General features: G+C 35.9%; 1 protein-coding gene across 5 annotated transcripts in view; it reads left to right on the top strand.

Annotated features, from left to right (window-relative positions):
- Positions 1–26,914, top strand: part of siz (Brefeldin-resistant Arf-GEF family protein schizo) — a 144,975-nt gene that overhangs the window by 109,036 nt on the left and 9,025 nt on the right. For 3 of the 5 annotated variants that reach the window (XM_069128959.1, XM_069128960.1, XM_069128957.1), the window contains exon 2: positions 26,382–26,729. In XM_069128959.1, coding sequence (XP_068985060.1) covers positions 26,382–26,729 — 348 coding nt within the window. Of the gene's footprint in view, positions 1–11,816; positions 12,214–26,381; positions 26,730–26,914 lie in introns of all 5 variants that reach the window. The other 2 variants (XM_069128961.1, XM_069128958.1) reach the window with 2 other exon arrangements.

The raw sequence follows: 26,914 nt of genomic DNA, 5'->3' as shown, positions 1-26,914 counted from the left end.
TTATAACGGATCTCACTGTAGATCATTGTCTCGATGGAAAAATTAAAAAAAATAAAAATTTTTATTCTATATTTTCGACTTCTTTTTTCGCGTAGAATCACCCCCTTTCCGCTTGTACCACCAATTACCAACCACCCTGTAGAAATACCTATTCTTTGATAAATTTCCGAATTACAGGTACATTAGAACGTCTTCAAATTTTTGTCCACCATGAAGAATATAAATTTCGACGAACATCCTCGATTTAACGACTATACAAACGAAGAAAAGTAAGAAAAATACGAAAATATTCATCGATAATATTTCTTCGAGATTTTTCTTTTCTTTTTTTTTTTTTTTCTTTCCCACAGCGAACGCAAGAATTCGTCGGCGTAAATCGACCTCCATATTCCGGAACGACGTTGCTCGCCGTGACGGCATACACGCGTTGAAATCACCGGTGGGAGGCGCACCGCGCTCCACCTTTCATTTGACTTTGACAGTTCCATTATGGTATCGAAGCTAACGGCAAACAGTACCGTACTTGACGTTAGTGAATCAACGTGCGCGCCGATATGTCGAGGTATTTCCATCGTCGTTGCCTTGTCACCGCGATCAGGATCGACCTCGATAAACGTTATCGAACTAACGAGTGTAGTACTCGCGATATACGCTTCACCTGTCGTCTCGCTAATATTCTTTCTAAAAAGTGTTAAGCTTCGGCTAACGAGTTAAACGACGCTGTATTCGCCGTTGTATCTCTCGTTAGAAATTTTCGTTAGGATTGTTGTCTGTAAGGCTGACGAGTGTCACGATCGTCGACAGTTCATCGTTAGTTTGATGGTTTTATTAGTTCGCTGATACTGGCCGTGAACTTGTATACAAATTCGTATTCCTCCGAATAAAATGAAAAGGAAATTGTTTCACTAGGATACCAAGTACCGTAGGAAGCACTGTACTTTGGATATTTCGTAGCAATTTATGTCTTTCTCGTGTTTCGCTTATTCTCAATTTTCCACCTTCGGCTTCCCTCTAAATTAATAAATTAATAAAAGCTGTAATTGTTGGACGAGGGCTGATGTCAATATCGGACAATGGAGAAGACTTTTGAGAATTCTAAAGATAGTTTCCAGAGAAATTGGAGTTTTTTTTTAAATAGATCGTTGATCTTTGTAATAAACGAACAGAGTGTAAAATTACTCGTGGTTTTGATGATTTTAGCAAAGAATACCGTGATCATTCTTGTAATTTGAAAAAAAAGCACAGGATTCCTATATTTCGTTGGAAATTTCGAATTACCGTGCGGTTATTTTTATATTAATATTCGTATCGAGGCAAGAAAATGAAACCAAGAAAATTGCTCGTTCTCAATCCTCCAAAATGTAACATTTTTAAGAAGGACGTGTTCTTAAAAATATTTTTTTTTATCAAGTATATATCATCGCGTAAAGTATATGAATATATAAGGAAAAAAGACAAAAAGAAAAGGAATTTAATAACGTAAATGAATTCGGATAAGAAAATTGCAAATGAAATATTATTTAACATTAATGGCGATCGTTAATATTAGAATTACCAGAGTCAATGTGCAATTTTACGATCAGAATCTTCGTGAAGCGTGGCTTTTACGGACGATTCTTTCAACGTTAAATCAGTTGATACGGTAAATCTGTTAGACGCGAGCCAACGATTGATCTAACGACAATTTCATAGTATTCAATTTTCTTCCCCGTAGAGTCTAATCCTCGACTCGTGGAAACTCGAAGAAACAATTTAAAGAACAAGGAATACGTAAAGGATAAAGAAGATGCTGGCAATTTCCAACTGTATTTAGCTTGGAGGCCGATTAATTCTTGCGCGACCGGGAAACGAGAACGCGCCATGATATTCAGCTCGCCTTTTACGGAATTCAGAAACGAGCCACTCGCGCACCGTTAAAGGGTTTTAATTATTCAACTGATCCTCTAAATTTAGACGCAGCCTGATTCTCTCCTTAGACATCGGTAGCTAGGAAAAATCGTTTGATCGTTCTATTAATCTGTTAATGATGTCTACATGGAAGAAGAAATAGCGATGAAAAAGAAATATTACACAAATATACTGCAAATTTTTATCATAATTTAACATTTATATTTCGAAGAATATCTTAAGAAAAAAAAAAAAAAAAAAGTAGAAATTTGGTAGAAAATCGTTTCACCTACCATGTATTATAGAAAACAATTGAAAGCGCTATAATTATTTAGATATTTTATATTACATGGAATTTTACACTTTCAAATTTTCTTTTAAATGTATATAAATCTCTAGTTTTCTCTCTATGGATAAATCTTGGAAATTCTCTTCTCGTCTCAATCGGAAAAAAAGACAAAAAGAAAAAGAATTTAATAACGTAAATGAATTCGGATAGAAAAATTGCAAATGAAATATTATTTAATACTAATGGCGATCGTTAACATTAGAATTATCAGAGTCAAAGTAAGCAATTCGTAATTTTTCACAGAAATTTGATAGATGTTCCCCCGTTAAAAAAATATTTAAATCCAAACTTACGTGGCTCGTGTTATGTAAAGCTCATTCTAATTGAGGGTTCTGCGCCGAGATACTTAGCATGATATTTCATTTAAGAATGAAATTATGGTAATATTTGTAATATTCAGGATACCAGAACTACACAATAGCAATTAAGGCCTAAATTATGAAAATTTCTTTCGCATCTCTGATTTTTTATAATGGGTTTTGCCATTATTTTAATGAATTCTCTATACCACGAGGAAACATTAAAATTACAGCAAATTAATACGCGTCTATTTGCGTTTTCCCATTAATTTTCCATCATTTTCACTACCCTGTCCCTAATGGTTTAATAAAATTTAGAGTTTGACTAATTAAAACGATCCATTTCGAAACTTGCTCGACAATGAACAGAGGTCTCTGTTAATTAATTCGTAACATAAACGTAATAATCTCTGGTACAGTTTCTATGAATTTTAATTCCTTGATCATCGTCTGTGTCGTTCTACTCGGAAAGCTCGTTGACTGGTTTCGCGGAAAAGATTTAATTGAGGGAAAAATACGCGCAATTCCACGATAAGTATCGAATCGTCTTTCTCTGTTCCCTTTAAACAAAGTATTAATGGCGACGACAGATTTTTCGAAAGCACGTCTTCCATCCTTTAAATTGCAGTTTCTCGTTCAATTTTATTTCCTTCCTTTCCGTGGAACTAAGTCTGATATTAAGTTGTGTAATTTCTCTTCGTTTCCCGAAGTTTAGCAAATTAGCAAACTTCTAAGTTCCAGAGTTTAATTTCTTCGAATTACGAATTCCCTAGATTTCTCGTTTTCCCCTAGCTCCTAATTTTTATAGGTTATACAGGTTAATTTCGTTTCTCTGGATACGTAGTTCCTTAAGTTTCGTAACTTTCTTCCCTTCTCCAACTCTGATTTTCCAAGTTAAACAATCGAATGTAAAATTTCACGTATATTCCCAGGAATATTGATTTAATATAGGTAGGAATTTTATTTGATTATTTTCTGCAACGTAGAGCTCTATGGTTTTCGGGATATTTATTTTCTGATAGAAATCGAAAGATTCTACTTTTTTTTTTCTTCTTTTAAGCGGACAACGTATCAATAGCGACGATGGATATGTCGAAAGTATCGTTTTTCAGTCTAGGTCGTCAGATTTAAATGAAAAAATGTCGGCTGTCGCCGCTAATGGACTTCCGGTGGGACGTATTGCTGAACGCCCAGCGAATTTAGATAACATTTAAATGGCAGATAACAGGAGAAATTGGAGACGTTTCATTCCATGATCGTTTCGCTAAAAATTATTCGCGTTTTTTCATCTGGAAATAAAAATGAGTGTAAGTAAGGGACATAAAGGGTAATAAATTCCAAAAAAAAAAAAAAAACAATCATGCGACAGAATGACCTATGGTCGAGAGTTACCTAATCTTATTCTATTAATTAATTAGCTGCTCCCTGACTCGCTATGAAATATTTTGTAAATTGGAAATATTAATTCGATATACAAGTACGTACTGAAAATGAAATAAAATATAAATAAAAATAGTAATGAATATATAAATTCTGGTGAATTTAAAATTTCCATTGAAAAGAGAAAGAATCGATTTAATTTATCGAATATAAATAGTACGGTGTAATATAGTATATTATGGTTGTTTAGACCTATTTCAGGCTCACAGTCTATTACAAAAGAGGTTACGGTAGATATCCACTATATATATAGGGTGTCCCCAAAATGATGATACAAGCGATCGGATGACGATTCTACATGCAAAAATAAGTCGAAAAAGAAGAATAGCATTTTTTCGTTTGGCAGTTGGTTTTCGAGAAAAATGAGTTTTAAGGAACCGTCGGCTAAGCACGTGCTAATCGTAAGTTTCGAAGTATTCGATTTCTCTTTCTGTTCGTGTTAATATAATGTCACGATCTGCTTCCGGTTATTACTGTTATCTTATTTCCATACTGTCCGCGTTTGGAATGGTTTCATAAATGAGGATAAAACTGTTATTTTTTCAAAATCACTTTACTAACTCAACGAGGATTTAAAATGTAAACCACGTGGTGCATAACACGTAGCTCTGCTCGTCCAATTAAATTATTATCAACATAAGGAAGAAGAGAAGTCGGATACCTTGAAATTTAGAATTAGTACACGCGCACCAGACGCAAACTTATTTTTCTCGAAAACGAAGCCTGTAATATCGCAGAATTTTCGCAGAAACGTTCAATTCCAAACACTCGACAATTTGAGGCCGGTCAATGAATGGGCCATTGAATATTCCGTAGGCAAAGAAAATCTCATGAACTTTCATGATGTTTGACAGAGGTGGCGATATTTCGTACGCTTACACTTCGATACAAATACTGTATCTTTAATGCATAAGTAGAGTTTTGTTGCAATTCTCGATTTGTGCTTTTCGTAATATTTATTTACACGGAGTCAGAGTCAGCGTATTTTGCTCCGACTGCACAACTCTGCAGATAACTTCCATAGGGCTTATTCCACGTACTTTCGAGCACCCTGTATATTCCTCTTACCCGTATTACCCGACATTTGTAGCGCAATACTTTGTAGCTAACTCTAAAGCCACGTCGACGAAATCCTTATTTACTCAGGGTCTTGTACGAGTTCAGCTGCTCTTTTCCAAGATTAGGTGTCGAAAATTGCTGCTCCGTTGCCCTTTTTTATTTCTCCAATCACATTCTGTGACGACTGTGCACCGTCGAAGCATCGTGAAAAAGTTCATCGTGGCACGATCGAAAGCTGTTCAAGAAGAATGATTAATAATTAATTAATTTCAAAATCTATGGAAATTGTCGAATAATACAATTTGTTTTACGATCATGAAAATTCTTTCTTTATTCGAGTTTCTAATAAAAAAAGAAAATAGTCGATCATTGTTATTAAGATGCTCTGATACAAGCGCACGAGTAAGAGAAAAAAGCTGTTAAAGGAACAACTACTAATATCGAAAGAATTAAAAGTGAATTCAGATTGGAATGCAGGTTTCGTTCAAATTTTCTAGGGGAACAGCACCGTGAAATGAATGGTTTTGGAATAATTGGACATTAATTTCGAAACAATTGGAAACGATTGAAATTGGAATTCCAATTTCATTCGAATTCGTACAAAAATCTTGCCTAAATATTGGAATGGATATTTAATCAAATTTTCAATAATATCATATTGAAGATAAGATAATAAAATTGTGGATATCTAAAAATGCTTAAAAATACTTAAAAATATTAGTCATGTTGTCTCTATCAGTTTTCTTATCATCACGAACGACGACGACACGAACGAAAACGAAATTATTCGACAGAAGATTAGAAATAATTACAATGAAAATATTGCGTCGGCAACTAACTATTAGATGGTAATGACAAAATTCGCGATCACTTAGTTGCCAACCTAATAGTAGGAATTCGAGCGTTATTCGACTCTCAGGGGACGAACAGCAGTTCTTTCTAAAAATTAAAAATATACCGGGCCTCTGTTTCACGTCGTCGTTGACACAGTTATAAAAAATCATTCGCATGCAATTAGTTTATGCTCGTGTAACTAGAACGTGTCAGTGGATACCGTTTGTTCCTCTTTAGCGCGACTAGATCGAGGCCTCACGTACGAAAAATGCGTCGGAATAGCAATGAACCACCGTGTATTAACATTGGTAAAAGAAGCTTCCTCTGTCTTTTAACTCTCAGCTATGTATATGAAGAAAAAAAAAGAAAAGGAAATGTATATATTATTTCTCTTAATTAACATCATTATGTTGTATCGTAATCGTATGTTATATCGACATTTGTGGCTGTTACAACCTATGTGTGCGTGTGTTTGTTTCTAAGCTAAAAAGCTTAAAGTTAAATCTTGATTCTCTATCTACCTAAATACAAATAGAGAAATAAAACGCATTCAGATACCTATATTTCCTATTTCCGCTGCATAGTTGACGTGACGAGTTCTCTTCTATTTTATATTTCAGTCCTTGTCCTATCGTCGTTGTCCACAGCCTAGTCAGCCAGCTAATCTTACCTGTGCAATAATTATTTTTATCGACAGCGGTATATTTAAGGTCAGGTAGTTCTTGTTGCTTCTATCACATTGTCACATCCTTATATTCTGCCAGTTCTTTCGTACGTCTCAAGGTATGAGCAGGTTGTTGCTACGTTCTTATCGTCTTCCTATAGTTTCTTCCACATATCTTCTATTATTATGATTCGTTGTACGTTGCTGTCTTCTGCTTCCTCCTGTAACGAGTTAGTATTTCCATATCCGATTTGCTGTAGTTTGCACCGTAGCTGGTTGTATGACCCAGTTTCTCTTCTTTTCTGCTGCCCCTTTTGGTTCGTTGTCTTCGGTCTTCCCCGCTAATTAAAACACAATTTCCCCATTTACAGAAACACTGATGGTATGAAATGTTAGAAAATTCGGAGATAATTAATTCATTTTTTAAGTAATTTTAGAAACTAGAAAAGGCAGCAAGATACTATACGATACGCAAGTTGCAGTTGCAAGTTGCAGAGAGGAAACTTTAAAAGCCTTAATTTCGTTTCATCTTCTTGCCTTCCACTCTGTGTAATAATGACTTTATGAAAGAACACCGAATCATGTCAAAACCTTAATTTCTTGCTTCACTTCGTCACTCTGCGAAAAGAATTTAAGTAGTTGCTTGTTACTCGGCGAAGCCTTCTTTCGGTTTCTTAAATCGCAGGATATCTAAAACACTAGAAATATTAGAATTTCTACTTTCTTTGTAGTTCTCCTAAGTGTGTTCTTTGGTTATACTTTGGAAATAGCAAACGAATATCAACTTATTATTCCAAATGAAAGATAAGAAGACACCAAAGTTCCTTTAAAGGAACAAAATTACAAATAATTACACTTAATTATATTATTATAAAATAATAACTTTTATCAAATTACCATTAGGTTTTTAGAACGTTAAATTGCCTTCCCCTCTTTTTTGTCCTCCTTCTCCGTAAATCTGATCAAAGAGGAAGACGTTTGCCTTCGAAAGGAAAAAATTTCAAATAATTATGCTGGTTAGTAATAATTACGTTTAATTATAGTTATTACGAAACAATAACTTTCACCAATTTTTTACTAATCTTATGCTTGTAGAATATTAAAATTGTCCTTTCTTTTCTCACCGTTTGTTTCTTCTTTAAATCTGATCAGAGGGGGAAATATCTTCCTCTGAAATTAAAAGTTGGCAGATAATTATACTTGTTAGTAATAACTATGCTGAAATATATTAACGTGGAATAATAACTTTCATCAATTTTTCGCTAACGTCTCTAGAATATTAATTAAATTGTTTTTTCTTCTCTCGCCGATTTTTTGCTTTCTTTTCTTCTTCAAAGCTGATCATAGAAGAACGTTATATTTTTAAAAGAAAGAAAATTCGTAAACGATTATACTTAATTATAATAATTACGAAATAATAACATTCGTCAATTTTTCATTAACGATGATGATTTCTAGGATGTTGAACTGTCTTAACGTTTCCTTTTTCTTCTTTTTATCGTGTTTTTCTTCGAACCTGATGAAAGAGGGAAATATAATAGAGGAGTGTGTAACTGTTCAACGATTAAATAAAATATAAAAGGGTAATTACGGCGTCAGAGAACAACGAATACAATAAAGAGATCGTAATTGTCGAATACGATTAAGTATCATAACCGGCACACTAATTACAAGAGTTGATGTTTTCACAGTGTGTTGCTGCCACGTGTAAGCGTGTTCGCCAGATATTACAGAGATTTAATTCGAGCGTTACGTCGGCTCACAAAATGCGATTAATTACAGGGAATGGCGTAGTGACGGAAAATTGTTTTCGTATAAATTAATAGCCGGTCGTTGAATCGAGCACAATGGCAAAATAATGAAATCGAAATTTCAACTATTACTGTTATTATATTACACGGTAAAATTCGTCGTGTAACGATAAATATTTGCATTGTTTCGCGTGCAATTATTTGTTTTTTTTTTTCCTTTTCATCTCTCCGGCATTTTGATTGTAAAAATCGGAACACTCGTTCGAGATTCTTTTTAATTATAATATAATTATTACGAAGAAGCTTCGAGCTATTTCTTTCGAAATAACATTTAACACATCACGCAAATAACATTTTATCATCAAAGATATATCACAAATATTTGTAACATTTTGTAGGAAATTGCGGGAGTTAAATTTACTTGCAAGAGAAATCGTTGCCAATGATATTCCATTGTAACAATTAGAAAGAACCCTGACATTTATCGGAAGGTTAATGATTTCAAGAAAATAGACTAAAAATATTAATAGCGTTTTTTAAAAATGATCGTGGCATTTATTCGGGACAAAAGTCCCGACAATTTGACAATAATATTCAACTATAATAATTAAAAAGAACCGGTAACACCCATTAAAACGCCAACTCTTTCGTTAGAAATATATTAGAAAATTATTTGTGACGTTGCCTAGGAAAATCGTAATAGTAAATTGTATGCAGAATAGGAGATTTACTTATGAAAGTAATTCAGAGTCATTAACAATAATGCTCAACCATAAGATTCAAAAGGAAGCGTGATATTTCATAAATAAATCTTCGTATACGAGAATCGCATTAAAGCGGCGTCTCTTGATAAAACGAAGAAAAACTCTCGATATTCATAAAAAGATATCAGCCACTCTCTGGAAGCCATTAAATAATCGTTAAAGCCCGTGCTCGCTCGAAAGTCTTCAACCATATTCGAAACAGGATCACGAAAATCGATTGCGAAACAAAAAAAAAAAAAAGAATTTCATTTTCTCCGCCATCCGGCCCGTGTTTCGTGTCTGTACATATTAATCGCGATCGCCGTTAGAAAGTCGCTATTGGTTATCAATTAACCGGAAAGAGAGGCCAGTGAAAACGATCGAGCATCGCTTATTCATATTAACCAGTTCCCTTGAGAAAGAGAGAGATAGAGAGAGAGAGAGAGAGAGAGAGAGAGAGAGAGAGAGAAGGAAAAACAAAGTTAAGAGGAAGGAAATAGCCAGTCGTATGGAACAGTTGGAGAATCGTGAGAAATACATATATAACACATAATCGTACGTTTTAGTATATCTTCTATCTTTTCTTCTTTTCTGTTTAATGATAATACTTCTCTGTTCGGGATACATAATTCAATATAACTCTGACTAAGACGAGTGCATAAAAAAGTATATAAAGTGATAAGAAATAAGAAAAGAACGTTTCCCTAACGTGGAGGATCTTAAAGCTACTATATATTTTCTAAATTCACTTTGGCTACCAAAATTTGTGATTTCTGTATCTCTTCTCGGCTCGTTTGTTATTCTGTTACTTCCCTCTTTTTCCCCATTTCAAGCATTCGACTGTACCTTTTAGTAATAGATATAACATTACTAGACTGCGGATTTTTGTGGATTTATAGGGAATTTGAGAATACAAAATTGCACACAGTGCACGTAATACGAAAATATTGTATGTACACAGCGCCTTTTACAATACTTGGTAGGTAAACCAGTTTTCTGCCGAGTTCGTATTTGTTTCTTATTATATTCCTGAAAATATGAATCTGCATAAAATTCGCGGTCTAATTGTATTTGTTTATGGCTCTTATTAAATGTAAATGTAAATGATGTCTTTTTATACCTCTGATTCCATTAACTTTCTTTTGCACGACACTCTCATATGGACTTTTCTCGATTAAGCCGTAAACAAACGGATAAATCCAAGATGGCTATCATTCTATGGTCCCCGTGTTTTATTATGAATGGCATCGGTGTTGTAGTTCCATTAAAATAGTAAAACATGTTTCCCTCAATAGAGGAACAACACTATGCTTTTATAAATCTAATGTGTTGCTTCTATGACGATACTCATCAATCATAGTAATAGGGAATTTTGTTATTCTAGTAGTTTTTCGTTGTTCACGCTTTGATTAGGAATCGTTATGATTAATGTGAATTAGGCGGTGTGGAAAAAGTGTGGCGTCTTTTGCCTATAAACATTATATAAAGGTATAATTACTTGTATTTATAAAAATGGAAGATTTTCATTCTTAGAAATGGAAAGTTTCATCTTTCCATGAATATTATATAGAAATATAATTATTTATATTTGTATTAATGGAAGCTTTGGTCTATGAATATTGTATAAAAATATAGTTACATTTATATTAGAAAGAATAAGTGAACTCTTGTTATGCAAACTGTTTGTCTCTAGACCAGCCCAGAAAAATACAATTCTACTATATAGGGAAAATTAGGCGCATAAAATTACTCTAGATCTTGGTGATATATTAATATCACCATCATAATTTTGTCATAACAAATATCATAATTTTCGTATGAATTTTTGTCGGTGAATTTTGATCCATGAATAATCTTGTTTTTAAAAATACTTCTCGTAATTTTCTTTCTCGACTATCCTGAAGGATTTCTTCACGAATATCTTCTCGATTGGGGCAAATTGTAATCAGGTTTCTTTGATTTCACTATCATTGGCAAACAGTTAGTAAAAATAGGTTAACGAGCAAAAGATTCCAGCCTTACTAGCCATGATATATCCAGAATACTAACAAGCAGGACAATTTTCGTGCTAGTCAGTTCTAGGTTCATATGGTTTATGGTTTTCGTCAATCCATCTAGCTCCGATTTAACGAAATTCTACACCTAGGAAATCCCTAGGCACGCAATTAATCAAATCACCTCGTAGCTGCGAACCAACTACTAAGATACTTACCACGATTAAAATTTCAAGCTAGTCGCTGCTGCTCAAGATAGTCTGAGTCAAACTTCAGACTTCCCTAGATCGGGCTGGAAGTCCTGCCAACTTTAATCACGACGGATTCATCGTTCCTTCTTGAGCATTTATTTCAAAGTTGCCAGACATTTCGTTGCTTTCATACTCCCTTTCCTTGGAAAATGATTTTTCTTAATTCTTTGAAACGATAAACTTGAGAAATTGCCATTTAAAGAATTTTCTCAGAATTCAAGACGAAATACAAATTTCTTTCGAATTCAGTGAATTTAGAGAATTTTTTGTTCAAAAGATTCCACGAATTTTTTATGTACAAAATCTCAAGAATATTCTACTTAAAAAGTTTCGAAATTCTCTGCTCAGAAAAGCTTCAAAATTTTCTATTTGCAAAGTACCAAAATTTCTTGTTTAAGAAACTCAACAATTTTTTATATAAAAGACTCCAGAACCCATTTATCGCAGAAATTTCGAAATTTTTTATATGAAAGTTCGAAATTTTCGAAGAATTGTTTACCTACACAGTTTCAAAGTATTTCTTTATGTTTTTCCAACGGGTGCAGGTCTATTGGATACCGAAATGTATCTCGGATAAGTAAGACGCTTCCGACATTCGCGAGACAAACCAAAGAGCTTTGTGATAGTCAGTAATTAAAAAAAACAGTGGAATATTTGAAAAGGGATAGAGGAGAAAGATGAAACCGGGAGTGAAAATAGCGAGACCACGTGGTCCTGTGATTCAAGTGATTGGTGATCAGTGAAAGCAATCATGTTTACTATGATCGAACCGAGGGGCGACAGGGTGGCCAACACCCAGACAAAACATCACTGTTACCAAGTGATCAGGACCACAAGGGTGCACCAGAGTTCCAGAAGCTCGAGAATGGTCACTGTTCAGGAGAAGGTGATTAGATCGCGGCTACAGTTGGGCTATTCCACGCCTACCAACTTCATCAACCGGTACTTATCATATATCTTGATATAAATATATTATACAAGGTATTAATGGTGACTATTATTATTGTTGTCGCTATCTATTATTATAATTTCAGGCTATTATTATCGCTATTCTAATTATAATGGTAACATTATTACTATTTTTATTTTTATTATTATTGTTGTTGTTGTTTCTGGGTTAAATCTTTTGGATGATAAAAATGAAATACGATGGGCGAAAGATTGGCAAATTTTCTCAAGTTTGAACATAATTTTACGATAACGGGACGCGTAAATTATCTATCATTTCTCGCGCTTGATCTTGCCCCTAAAAAAATCACTAGACCACCCAGCAGAAAGTAACTAAAAAGTAACTATAACACAACGATCCAACAGGGAATCCCGTGTATTCTTCTCGATGAAATTATATTGAAAAAGACGTAGTCTGGTAATCGAGCAATATGTTGGACAACCATAAATAGATTTTATAATTTCTAATTACTGTTCCTGGGTGGTAGAAGCGTATTTTAATTCATGGTTCACTTCCGGACGATGGCTCGTTCCGAGCCCGCCGTACACCACTCGCGTTACGCAAACAGTTTCCGGCTATTTTATGGAAATTTTTCATCTGGAGAACCCTTACTAGACTGAGCTCCGCGTTACGACTTATTCGCGTTAATTATATGCATAAAAGGGAACAGAATATCTGTCTAGCTTGGATCGTGTTCCCACGCGGCGTTCTACCAGCGTAAATCTTCTCTCGAAACACGATGAAATATTCCGAGAAATTTTATCTCCTACGAGCTACCTACGATGTAGCAGGGTCTACTCTCTGGTGAGAGAGGAAGGTCGTTGTCGGCCGACTATTTCTGCGGTTAGCAGAATGTGTATTCGAGCGACAGGCACCGGTATCGCGAATAAATTCAATTACCTTAAGTTTCATCTTGATTCTTTCAAGTATAAACTTATTAAGAGATTCAATATTCCTTATTTATAAATTCTATATTTTGGTATTCTGTAATTTAAAGTAAAATATAGAGATTGAAAAAGATCCTTAAACAATGGTCTTTATTTTAAAGTGTACCACCGAAGAGAAAAAAATCATTTTCTCAATCAGGAATCATTATTGAGTAATTGAATGTAATAACAATACACAGGGAATGTGCCGCTCAATCTATTACCAAAAATAGAAATCTGACTGGATCGTATTAGATTATTTGCGATGTTTTCAAAACGTGTACACTTTCAAAGACTCTCTATTTGATCAGATAAATCTCGCATTCATAATCCGAGTCAAGTATTCTTCCATTTCTACCGCGTAATCGTTAGAAAATTGCCTTCGTTAGAAATTTCTCCGTCCAAACAGTTCATTGAAGAGGACAGAAGAGATATTGGCCGAATGGAGGATACATCTCAAGGTTAACACAACGAGGCCACCAAGTTTCTATTTTTAGTAATATGAGATCAACAATCGAGTTATACCCTATTATATGATTATCGCGTGTGCTCAACATATACAGGGAAACCTGTATATTATTGTTACATTCAGTTACTTAGCGATACCTAATTAAGAAAATGAATTTCTTCCTTTTACTACATTTTTAAATAAAAATCAAATTTTCTTCATTTATTTTTTTATTTTTCACTTTTCAGCTTCCTAATTTCGCCAGATATTCTAATCCCATCCAGACAAGCAGAAAAATAAGCTAAATAAAAATAGTTCTATATGTATTTTACATATTTTTCAAATTCCACATTCAAAGTTAATATCTCGAAGATTTTCTTTCCTTGAATATCGAATTTCTTAAATTCTCTAGGATATTTCTTTCTTTTCCCCTATGTCTTAAGTTTCACGTTATGAGTTCAGTTCGTTTCCCCATATATCTAAATTCCCTAGAATTCTCTATTTATAGAATAGATCTCTGAGTTTCCTTTTGCTTATTCTGAAGTTTAGAATTATTTCAAACAAATCACGAGATCGGCTTATCAAAATCAACGGATGAAAAATCTGACGAAGCACGAAAGAGACTCATTTATCTATGAATTTGAGAAAGCTTAAATATCGGAGGAAGAAACGGTGGTTCGTTGGCTTCTATCACGCGGAAGAAGCCACGCACGGTGTCTCGAATTCATTAAAGGAATTATTAAGGCGTGCTCTCTATTACTGCAAGCCCGCTTCTCCATCTCGACTAATTATCATCGAGCAATTAACAACCGTTGATTGCCATTAACGGTGCAAGCGCGTGTTAGATTCGAACGATCCCCCGTATGCATGAAATAATTTCCTCCCGTAGCACGCGAGCTACTGCTGCTGCTGCTCTCTCGAGCAAAACTGAGGGAAAAACGGGGCAAATCCTGGAAAACTTTCGTTCAATATTTCGTAGAAAAATATTTTTAAATACATTCTCTATATCGTTAAAAAGCTTGTATCGCGTAAATATTTCGAATTTCATTAGAGTCGAGCTAACGAAACTTTGTGGGACTAGGGAATTTTTTAATTTACCACACTGGAGATGTGCACTACTAAATTTCTCAATTTTTACCATATAAATTTCATGCGAATACTTTTCAACATATTTTTCGTTATGAGCTGATTTCGAGTCCTATCGCATCGGAGTTTATAAAATTCCATGAAATTCCAGCGATTTTAATTCATCGCTCTGAAAATGTTGATTTTACGATAAAACAAATAAAAGTTTCATTGAGTATATTTTTTCATATTTTCCCCATCTCCATAGAGCCTTTGCGTCACGAAATGATTTTGGTTCTTATCGCATTCGTAAAACTTGTGAAAACTAGGGAGTTTTTCGATCTAATTCCGGAGACATCCACAGATTCCAAATTTATCCCAGCTAAAAACATGATCTCTCGTAAATATGAACAAAACATCGATTTCTTCCGCAAATAGAAAAGTCAGTCGAGAATATGTATTCATATGAAAACAAATCGTCCTTCGTCTATGATTAGCGTACATCTGATTATTGATTGCGCGTCTGCAACGTCTATGAAATTATAAATACGAAGCATCCAAAGTTCCATTGACAAACAACTATGAAATAACACTTAGGACAAAAATCCAAAGGTAATTTCTTTACTTTTACAATTTCAAAACATTCCATAAGAAAAAATACAGCTTTACTTTTCAACATCTTGCTTCTCTTAACTGAAACGCTTGTTTTCTCTTCGAAACTCTCACGGGCGCCTCTTCCTCTCTTCTTTTTTTCCTCTTTTCATTTTTTAAACTTGCGTTAGATTTTCCCAGAGAAACACGCAAAGGGAATGGAACGAAAGAGAGGAGAATTCTCGTGAGCACGACGAGCGCACACGCGAATGCACTCTGCACGACCTGCACGGCGCCGTTTAATTACTTGACGTTAATCTCGCGATGCGCGTAACGAGCCGCGCGATTTCGCGAAAAATTGCTGGCTTCTCTAGCGGCTTTTCCACCAGCTTTCAATGCGAGCCGGTTCTTCAAATATCTTTTAAGTCGTTCCTTGGCATATTGAACACGGCCAAATAGTATACACAAATTTGAAATTATGAAAGGGAGAGATGGGAAGATAATGGATTGGAAGTATTAGAGAATTGGAAAATAGAAAGTTCGAAAGATACGGAAATTAGACAATGAAAAAATAGAAATATTAGAGTGATAGGAAAATCGATTTGTTCGTTTTATGTCGTGCATTGTGCTTTAGAAATTGTGATAAAAGTTACGCGATTGAAAACGTTTGAAATTATATGTTTAAACGATTTTCAGCAATTTCTACTCGACATAACATTCAACGATTAATTATTGACCATCATGTGGGATTTCCATCACGTGTGACTTAAATTTGGAAATCAAAAAATCATGCGAACATAGGCACTGTAGCATGTAATGTGTTTCCATGTTTAAATAAACGACGAATAATAAGAGAAATAAAACTTGGAGAAAAGAGTGGAATCAAGTTTTCTTCATAACTCATATTAAGATCAGGATCTTCCAAGAATCCAACAAGTCTCTAAAACAAAGGAAAGAAGAAAGAGGGTTGAGGTTTCTGAAACTTTGAAACTTCAAAACTAACCACTACACCCTGCTCCTAAATTGAACTAGACGAAGTGTCTGTTCCAAGCAAGAGACGTCGACTAGAACGAAAAAAGGAAGGAAGAAAGCGAACGAAGGGGGAAAAAATGCAGGAGGAAACATAGTAGAGGCTTCTATGGCGCGTGTCCAAGTGGCAGCTGATGCACTCCACCTGAAGCCTACGCGTCTGAGGGTTTTGTCTTCGTATAAACGCACGAGTGGCCCCGTGCTAGACTATCTTTTTCAACCCTACTCTTTGTCTACATTGTCCATCTCTCACTTCCCCCTCCCCCCAGCTCCGCTATCTAGACGCTAGACCAGCGTCGAAGTCAACCGACGCTCTAAAACAATAGAGAAGTCGCCTCCGAGGATTTATCGAGGGAGCAAACTGCGAGCAACCTCGGTGAAAGAGCGTTTGTTTTCCCCGACGTATTCATTTTCCATCGAGACTATTTTCACGCTCGTGAATGCAACATTTCCCATTGTGTCGTGGCTATTCTCACCTTTCACGCGACGATAGAACGTGGAGAAATGATTTTTGGGAAATTACTGAATAGATCATACGTGTACCGTTGCTAGGGAATTAAGCTGCTGCAATTTGTCACTAGAGATTGTTTGGACCTGTTTGCGTATGTTCAAAGAGACTCAGATTTTGAAGATGTATTATTCGAGATCTTATTACCGCTGAAAATACAAGTACAAGCTGTTTATAAGAGATTATTGGAAGATATGCTATTATAGAATGAAGGATGTGAAAATACTAAACATACGTGCGTAAGACAACTATCGAGATATGGGCTAGGGATATACTGGATATGAAATATAGGGGAAAAGATAGGGAATATGGAATGTTAGATGCGGGACGAATGCGTGCTTCAAAAGCAAGGATAAAAAATATTTCTTAGAGATACAGGATCTGCATATGGGATAGAGATATGGGATTTCGAATATGAGAACATTAAAATATGGAATATGCAATGGAGAGACGAAATCTAGAAAGTAAGGCGAAAGATATAGGTTAGGAATACTAGTTATGGGATATAGCATATGAGGTATATGAAATATGAAATGTAGACTATAGAAATGTGTACTATAGAGCTTGGGATCATGTGCAAAGTACAATGGAGGGTTTAATCGGTAACTTTTCAGACATTAGACATGGAACATTGAGAAAAAATTGCAGAAAATAGAGTACTGTACGTTATGTACAAGACATGGGATGTAAAATATACTCGTAGAACATAGAACATGGGATAGAATTCGCTAAACAACAATTTGTCTACAACATCAAGAACGATATTTTCTGCCTATACCAGGTTGAGAGCCATTGCTATAGACCAAACAACCACGCGATTTTATTACGTGCAAACCTAACCTGTGATTCTCTAGCGCCTGCCAGCTCAAAAGACACTCGAATTTCACGCTTAATCCCCATAGTATCGGATCTTAAAAATGCAAAGCAGTGGTAACTGAAGCGGAAATTCAACGAGACCCAGTACGAAACAAACGAATCCTCTCTGGAAACGATCGTACCTTAGAGGGCGGTCTATCGTTCGCTGGTAGAGAAATAAATTGAAGGCAGGATGGTATTAAAGCCTCGCAAGAGTCGAAACATCTGCCTGTCGGCTGTTGCAGAGCTCGTGCCACACGGTGCACGCGTGTAACGTGTATGCACGTACACAACATAGTGGCACGAAACGTGCACCTGGCTTCGTGTTTTTTAAGCAAAGTAGCTGCGCCAGTCAAACACGTATCCTCTCCCCGGTTTTTCAGCCGCTCTTGTTCCTCCTCTTCAATGGAGCACTTTATGGGAATACGTACGCGAAGCGTTTACGTGGCCCGTTGCTCGTCCTTTTATCATCGATGAATGCGCCACGAAACGCGTTAAGTAACTCCGGTTAATTCCCGGTGAAATACACCGAGTGGCCCTTCCGGTTACGACGATCCATCTTAGAACTTTGATTGTTTGGCGACGTTGAGGGATGCGACTATATCTAATTGCGTCTGCTTCATTCATTTGTAGGATTAGATTAGATAGAGTAATGGAAGACTGAGAAATTACAGATAATTCGCGAGGAGATCCACCGGCTGATCCTACCGGTTTTAAATGCTTTGATGAGCCACTGCAGATCTTTCATTGTCTAATTGTATGATTTCTATATGTCTAATTGTACCTAATTCATTCATTCGTAGCACTAGGTAAATGAGATAGATTTTATGTAGAATTACGGTAAGGGAAGATTGAAAAATTATAATTATAAAAAATTATAATTCACGGAAAAATGCACCGGTTGACCGTTCCCGTTACGATAAGCCATTTGAGGTTTTTGATATTTGGGAATGTTGAGATGTGACCATGTCAAATTGGATTTAATTCGTTCATATATAGAGATTCATTCCATTAGCATAGATTTTAAGTTGTCTAAGGACATTGGAATTTTCCTATCTGCACTGTTAGATTGACATAACAAAAAGTTGAAAAATTATATTAAGGATTTTTAGCAATTTTCAATCTTTCACTGGAATAAATCACAGTTGTCAGTGGACATTGAAACTTCTCTACGTGTAATTGATTAGTTTGTAATTAATTAAGTTCCATAGCTAAGATCTAAAAAAAAAACTGTATAGAGTTTTTTGAAATTCGTTTTCTGTAAACGTCTACGTGTCAAATCTGATAGTTCGTAAATTTAGGTCAAAAAGACTGAAGGTTGTAAAATTGTATTGAATATTTTTGCAAGCTCGATCAAAAATGTATTCTTAGAGAGCCTGTTTTTTAATTTCATGAACTAGAAAATTTTCTTTATTCTTCGCTGTGCTCTGCTGTATTAAAACTGTGCAATGCTGGGAATTTTATACAATTTCTTCTTGAACTTCAAAATACGTCAGCGATCAGACAATAAATTAACCGTTGAATTTGAAAGACGTTACATTCTCAGGATGTGCGTGCCGCTCCAAGTACACGTGATCGTGAGTGTGCACGTTTTAAATACAATTCCTTGGGCAGCTTTTCCTGCAATTACGTTTCATATAAGACAACCACAAGTGGAACGGCTGGCGAGGAGAGAAAAATGTAGTTCCCTTTGGCGGGAAAGAATAGTGTGAAAGTGACGCGGTGACGTCTCTTTGTTCGCGGGGAAATGAATTCTCCTCCCTTGGAATTTGACGAGAAATAGCGTAGATAGTTGTGTTTGGAAAAATCGAAAGACAAGAAATAAGGGAGAAACTGAAGAACGTGGATAGCGAGGGAAAATAAGGGAGTGGAGACTCAAGGAACTGAGTAATGGGAAAAATTGCGAAATAAGAAATTGACGAACGATAGGAAGAAGTTTAGAGAAAAGGAAAGTAAAACTAGACAATGAAGGAAACTTGAAAATTAGCCAGATAGAAGAGATAGAAGATACGAGGTTTACGAATTTGAAAAGTTCAAGGTCAAGGCATTTGGAAATTGAAGACGCTAGGGAAATTAGAAAATTAAGGATTCCAGAAATAAGAAAAGTGGAAGATTAGAGATTTAATACACAAAGAGATTAGAAAGTTGGGATCTCGAAAAATACAGGATCGGGGAATTGTAAAGTTCAAAGGTAGAAATTTTGGAAAATTTGAGATTCGAAAGTTGAAGGATTGAGAAATAAGGGATTCCAGAGACATAGAAGTAGAAATATTGAAATATAAGGAATTGGGATATGCAGAGATTTTAAAATAATGAAATAAGAAAATCGGGAAGCGGACAGATTGAAAGCTTAAAAAATAAGAGAATTGTGAATGACAGAATCGACAAATAAAGGAGCAGGACATTAAAAAAAAAAGAAAAAACAGGAAAAATTGAGAAAAAGAGGGATCGCAGAAATAACAAAAGAAATCTCATCTTTCCACTTCTAAACGCATTCTTGATCTAAATTTTCTTCCTCTTGAAAAATATTCTTACACGTTAAAATTAATTAAAATAAACACGTCCTGTTAGAGAATATTCAGATTCAAAATTCCGCTTTCTCTACTTCTTTTCCAATAAAACAAAAGCAAGAAAACGTAGGTCGTCCGATTATCGATGACTCAGCCAGTCTCTCGCAAAATCCAATCAAGGAGGAAACTTCTCAGACTTCGCGTAGCCTAACGTACAAACCATAATCACACATGCTTATCCTTCCACATCTTGGACCCTTACGTAAGTCGTTTAATTGAACGCTCATTGCATAAGGTATGGAAGGTTGAGTGTCACGGTCATCATCGTCATCATCATTATCGATTCCCTTTCTCTCGTGTACCTGCTGACACACATGTGAAAGCCGATACGTGTTTTCGAGGGCTGCTTGAAAAGATATATCCCTTTACTCCTCTCTGCACTTCTCAGGGAATAACGAAGCTTCACCAGAGTATACACGCCATTTATCTCAGAGTGTCTCTTAACCCATTTCACGGTCCAACTAATTTCGATTCCTCGATGTTACGTGCTTCTCTATTCCTTTGCTCGAGTAATTAATTTGCAAAACGAGAATTTCTTTTCTCCTTTTAATCGAAACTTTAGAACGAACAAGATCGAGTCAATTTTTTACTTTACAAACCTCGTCCAATCCTCAATGTTCCAACCTCTGATAAATAATGTCGATAAAATATTAATATACGATGGAATAGATCGATCTATTTTATTTATTATAATTGTTAATGGTTGTAATATTCTTTGTGTATCCTGGAAAACATACGCCTACTGATGACTGTATAACGAATACGAAAAATCTTTTAAGAAGTTTAAAGTGTTTTCCCATGGATTTATTTCAATCGATCTATTTTATTTACTGTAACTGTAAATGGTTGTAATATTCTTTGCTCATCGTTGTGCGTGTATTCGTCTATCCTGGAAAATATACTGATATCTATATAATGAAACAAATCCTGGTATCTTAATAATACAGGAAATAAACAGATGAAATAGATCTGATAGATCTGTATCAAATGTATAATACATAATATTAATCTAAATAATCGTTGTCAATATAATACACCTATTAGTACGTACTTAGAGTATTGAAAGAAAAATTCTGACAGGAAGAAGCGAAGGTAATATGAATATCGCTGAGCCAATTAAATTATACAGATATTTAAGAAAGAGGAAGAGTGCAAGAAAATTTATCTAACCAAGGAGAATCTTCTTCCTTTTATAAGCAATTGTTTCTCTAAATAATATTTTGGAGAAATAAAATTCCTTCGAGCAATCTCTGCACTGTGTTCAAAGGATAAAAAGAAGAATAAAAAGAATAAAAAGAAGGGGAAGATCGATTAAGGAACAGAAGGTTGCACACCACTGTGGAGGCCGGTGTGCACGTGTTCTTTTACCCTCTTGTCCCTCCAGTGTCACTGATTTCCGATTCTCGTGCACGAAGAATGCCCCTGGCTGCCAGCTGCTCGCGATCCTCCATCACCTCAGTCCACCTTACGATCGTCAGACTATCACGATCCTTGGTGCAGTTTGCGTCGAACCGTGTTCCTTCTTCTGCATCCAATCACCTCAAACAATTGGTGAAGTCATCCTGTAGTCCAGTGGAAATTGCGTGTTAAAAAGTTCGGAGAAAATCGTCTGTTCCGTGGAGTGAACATTGAACCTGAAAAAGAAAGCTAAGGCTAATACGAAAAATAGATGTTTTAAAAAATTTCAAGTGTTTTTCAATGGATTTATTCGAAATTTATGTCAGATTTGACGTGAACATAATCTAATGGAAAGCAACATAATCTAATCCAGATTGGAACAAAATTTCACGCTGAAAAATCACGCTCTTCTCGGTTGGAAGATTTGCAAGAAATGTAAAATTGCGTCGAGATGTAGGACCGTTAGGAATTTTGAAAAGTTTCACAGACCCAGTCCAAGCTATAACTCAGCAACCGCTAAAACTCGATCCTCGACACGTTCCAAGAAACTGATACATCTGATCCAAACGAAAACCTTTCAAATCGTCGCGCTTTTACCTTCGAACGAGTGCGACTTTTCTATAAACCGAAAACCTGGAAAATCCTAACGCGCTCGTTCTTCCATCAAGTAAGAACAGATCAAACGTACAGTCCCATCAATTTCATTCCTCAAACATATTACCAACTTTCCAAAAGCTTAAATTTTCCATCTTCTTCCTGTAGCAAAGTGTCTAACGATTAAATAAATAAATAAATAAAAAAATACAGAAGAATCAAAGATCGAAAGATACAGTAATTAATAGAGTAATTAATTGTTGAAGTTACAAATGTGCTGGTGTACAAGAAACACCTTGTTCTGACTGGGTAAATTTGAGGGAAATCGTGGAACCAGTGCAGCGTGGTAAAAGGAAGGATCAAGATGGTGGTCTGCGTGGCAGGATTTCTCACGGGGTAGGTGGTTATCCAACAATCGTACGGGGGTGAATTTCGAGGGATGATTCACCGCGTGTGATTCACGAGCGCGAAACGGTCCCTTGAATGGTAATTGCCGGCAGCTGTCGGCACAGAAGTGGCGTTTTTCGTCGTGAGTTTCCGAGCATTCGCCGAACGATGTTTCGTCAGAGTTGCGGTTGGCAGGCTTATTTCTGGTAAATTCTCCACTCGCAGAGATCTCATTTGCAGCTGGAAAATTCTAGTTATCTTCGGTGGATTCGCATCTATTTTGTCAAGTTGTTCGAACAGCGGAGAAAAAGGAGAGAAAAAAGAAAAGAAAGAAACGACAAATTTCAATTTGTATTTACAGTCTACGGTGAAGCCTTTGAATTTCGGATACTTGTCGAGTGAAATGTAATTTAGTTTGTTGGGATCGTTTGTAGGAAAGAGAAATTGGAAAATTCCGGTAAAAGGGGAAAGAATTTCTGTGCAACTGTCGAGAACGCGATTTGAAAATGTGATTCTTGTGGTTCTTCGTTGCTGGGAAAATAACAAATATTCCTGTTAAATGGTTGTATATGAAAAGTGAAAAAAAATTGAGTATCTGTGAAAACGACGACGGACGATAATTTTTAATGATCGAAGATTAATAAAAATGAACATTTCCCTCGATCTGTATAGATATGTACGCTACTTCGAACCATAATCGAACATTTAACGATTCTAAATTATAAAAGCACTCTTTATTTAGCTCATATTCTTCGTTTAACATTTTGACTGCCACCTAGGTCATATATGACCCACCAGGTTTCTCCTGTGACGCCACGGTGGTCATTGGTGACCGGAGCGCTTCAATTTCTTACAATTGTAAAAATTGTATGAAAATTTACAGTTAAGGCATTTTGAATATAATCGATAAATAGAAGATACTTTGAAATAAAAAGCGCCCCATTGAACAATTAAACATTTTTATTAGAACATCAATAAAAAAAAAAAAGATGAGAACAAATCTTGCATCTAACGGTGCACTGGGTTTGCATCCATATCTTTGAGAGGTAATCTACGTATATTATTATAAACACAGCTTAGAAAATAATCGTAAATGCTGCTTTATAATCATATAATTGAAGTTAGAAGTGTGCACATACCTTACTATTATATATAGAATGAGCAAATACCGTTTACTAATATCTTTTACACGTTTCAACAATATATTCTGCACGTTTTGCTTACGACGAAACGGCGAATGCGAATGGTTTGTTGAAATAAACGAAGCCTTGTTATAATATGTCGCTATCAACTGTTAGCAAGGCGCCACGGTGGTCAGCCGTGACCATCAATAAGATAAACATTGCATTGGGGAAGAATGTTGTCTTATATCGTCAATTTGTTATTATTTTGCCATTATTTGCTTTGAATAATACAAATACTCCCGTGGTGTCCTGAGTGAAACATGTGATTTCGGCGTGGCAGTCGTGCGTGTTAATCGTCAAATGAAACTTAACAGTTATCGTTCTTAGAAATCAAATGATAAATTAGGAAAAATTTTCTAACGAAAAGTAGAATCGTAAGGAGTTTCGTTTATTAAAAAAGATTATACGAATATTGCAATAAACGATTGCTGTATGAACGTTAGAAACGTATTTCAGTGGAAATCGTAAGTCTGTCTGTCCGGACGACCGGAAACTCCGGAAATCACGTTTGGCAATCACATGGCGAGCGGATATTGAATAAACCAATGCTCGCACATTGACATATACGCGATCAAGAACAAGATGAGTCTGCTAGATTAACTTGCAAATTGCTGGCGATAACGTCGTTACGACTTGGTGTTCCATCGTCATCGACCACGTGTTTTCCTTTCGCGATTACTACTTATTGTTACGATATTTCTGAAACTCAAAGTTTAACACGCTTATCAATTTGCGTAATATCAAAATATGACGAATTATAAATTCTTATCAGTATTATCGTTGACCCAGAGAGAATTCGCCGTAAATCTCAAATATTATATACGTGTTTTTTATGCTGAAAAGCGTTAAGATTCACGTTTATCTAGAGAATTTTATTATAAATTTCCATTACGTGTATTTTTACGTAGATTTTTCTATTACAACTAATCACTAGTCACAGACTTCTCGGATAAAATTACATGTCGTTTGTATTCTGAGACTTTCGATTATTATCAATCTGAATCGTCATAATGAATCATCAATAATTATTTTCATTATAGATGAAACAATATAATCTTGTGTAACGCATTATAACGCAAGGTTGTCTCTTTGTGAACGTGTTCCATCAATACGAAAATTAAAAGATGTCTTAATTATTTGTGTATTACTAAACTGAAAATTTCCACCGAGAAAAATATGTCTTCGATGTAAGAATTTGACGCTATGTACATTTTTACAATTTACACGATGTGACGTTAAATTCGAAATACACTTTTGCACGATTAAATTTTGTTAATGTATATTGCGCGAGATAGCAATACGTCTGGCATTATAATAGCATTATAGAACCATCTGACACGAAGAAATACGGATATACACAACTATAAACGTCTTATTGGCACGATAAATCACTGGAATCCTCGTAACGACTGGTTGCACCTAATCGTACACTGTTCTACCTGCATCCAATTTCCCCATAACACCTGCGATTCGAGGCAAAATCCACCAAACACGGCTCGTATCAATTTCTCTCGATTATATGTTACACGATGACAGCTATACATCCACGTTCCATGGATTCATCTGTTCGAGGGATGCGAGCTTCGTACTAACGAGATACGATAATTACGAAAACGAGCCTTTGGTGAAAAAGAAAGTCAAAGCTTAACGTTGTCGCTTCTGGATGACCACCTTTCCATTCGACATTTCACAGTTACGCCGGTTTCCTTCTTTTTCGTGGGACACTGAATCCGGCGATGAAAGCGTTCCGCTTTCGCGAATACGCCACTTTTATTTCTCTGATTGAAAATTTTACGCATTCATTTCAATCGAAAGATTCGCATTTAAATGAAACAGCTAGAGCTGTTATACATTTATTACGATTCTCTCGTCCCATTTGAATGGTCCACCAATCATCCGGAATCAGAATATTGCCTAAAGTTCATTTACGTTGCATAATTGTAAAATTCTAAAATTGTTAACTTGTGAAGTTCTAAAGTTCCTAAAATTCGCAACCTCCAGGCTTCTACAGATCCAGAGCCCTAAAGCTCTAGAACTCTAGGGTTCTAAGAGTCTAAACTTTCAGATTTCCAGAATCACTTTCAAAATTACTCAGCCTTTAGGTCCTGAAATTTTACAGTTCCCAGTGTTCCGGTGTTCCAGGGTTCTGGAGTCCTAAAGTTCTAAAATCTCTAAGTTCTCTAAAGTTCTAGAATTCCAGAGCTCTAGAGCCTTAAATTTCTGGAATCTTACAGTTCTACGATTCTGAAGATCCAGGGTTCTGAAGTTCCAAAGTTCTGAAGTTTCAGGGTTCTGAAGTTTCAGGGTTCTGAAGTTCCAGGGTTCTGAAGTTTCAGGGTTCTGAAGTTCCAAGGTTCTGAAGTTCCAGGGTTCTGAAGTTCCAGGGTTCTGAAATTCCAGGGTTCTGAAGTTTAGGAATTCTGAGGTTCCTGAGTTCTGAAGAAGTTGTATAATTTTGGAGTTCTGTAATTGTAAAATTCAAAGTTACAGATTTCTACAGCTCACAAATTCGCATCCAACTATATCCGCCATACACGACCTACCAAAATCATAAGATCCCTCAATATTCGCTCATCTGTAACTAAACCATCGAACTTCTGTTACAGTTTCCCGCAGAAGATGGAGAGGCCATCGCAGCATGCGGCGAACGTGAACCAGGTGCACGGGAGCGGCATGCACGGCATATACTCGTCAGGCAGTCAACCCTCCCTGACGACGTCCTACATCACGGGCCAGTCGTACGTTCAGAACCAGAACTACGCACACGGCCCATACAATTCCACATCGAACGTGAGAGTATACACTCACGCCGGCTACAATCAGCCACAAAGTTATGGTACCATGGTGCAGGGCTATGGTGGTCAGCCACAGGCCGCAGGGTATCAACAAAACCATCTTAAAAAAGGACCTGTACGTAACGGAGACGTGCTGAAGAGATGCCGGCTGCAGACTGCGTAAGATCAACATTGATTTACTCGCTCTTTCAATCTTTTTTTTATTGTTTTTTTTTTCGCTTTGTTCGGCGTCAAATTGCTGGTCCTCGAATTCGTTCGGCCTTCAAAATTCGAAATTTCCTCTGAAATGCGTGGAATTCACGTCAGAATTTGGGATTTCCCTGAAATTTGGAATTTTTAAATTG

The sequence above is a fragment of the Bombus flavifrons genome, chromosome 15, assembly GCF_040668555.2.
Source record: "Bombus flavifrons isolate JBK064 chromosome 15, iyBomFlav1_principal, whole genome shotgun sequence".
Classification (NCBI taxonomy): Eukaryota; Metazoa; Arthropoda; class Insecta; order Hymenoptera; family Apidae; genus Bombus; species Bombus flavifrons.
This window is presented reverse-complemented; position numbering and strand designations above follow the sequence as displayed.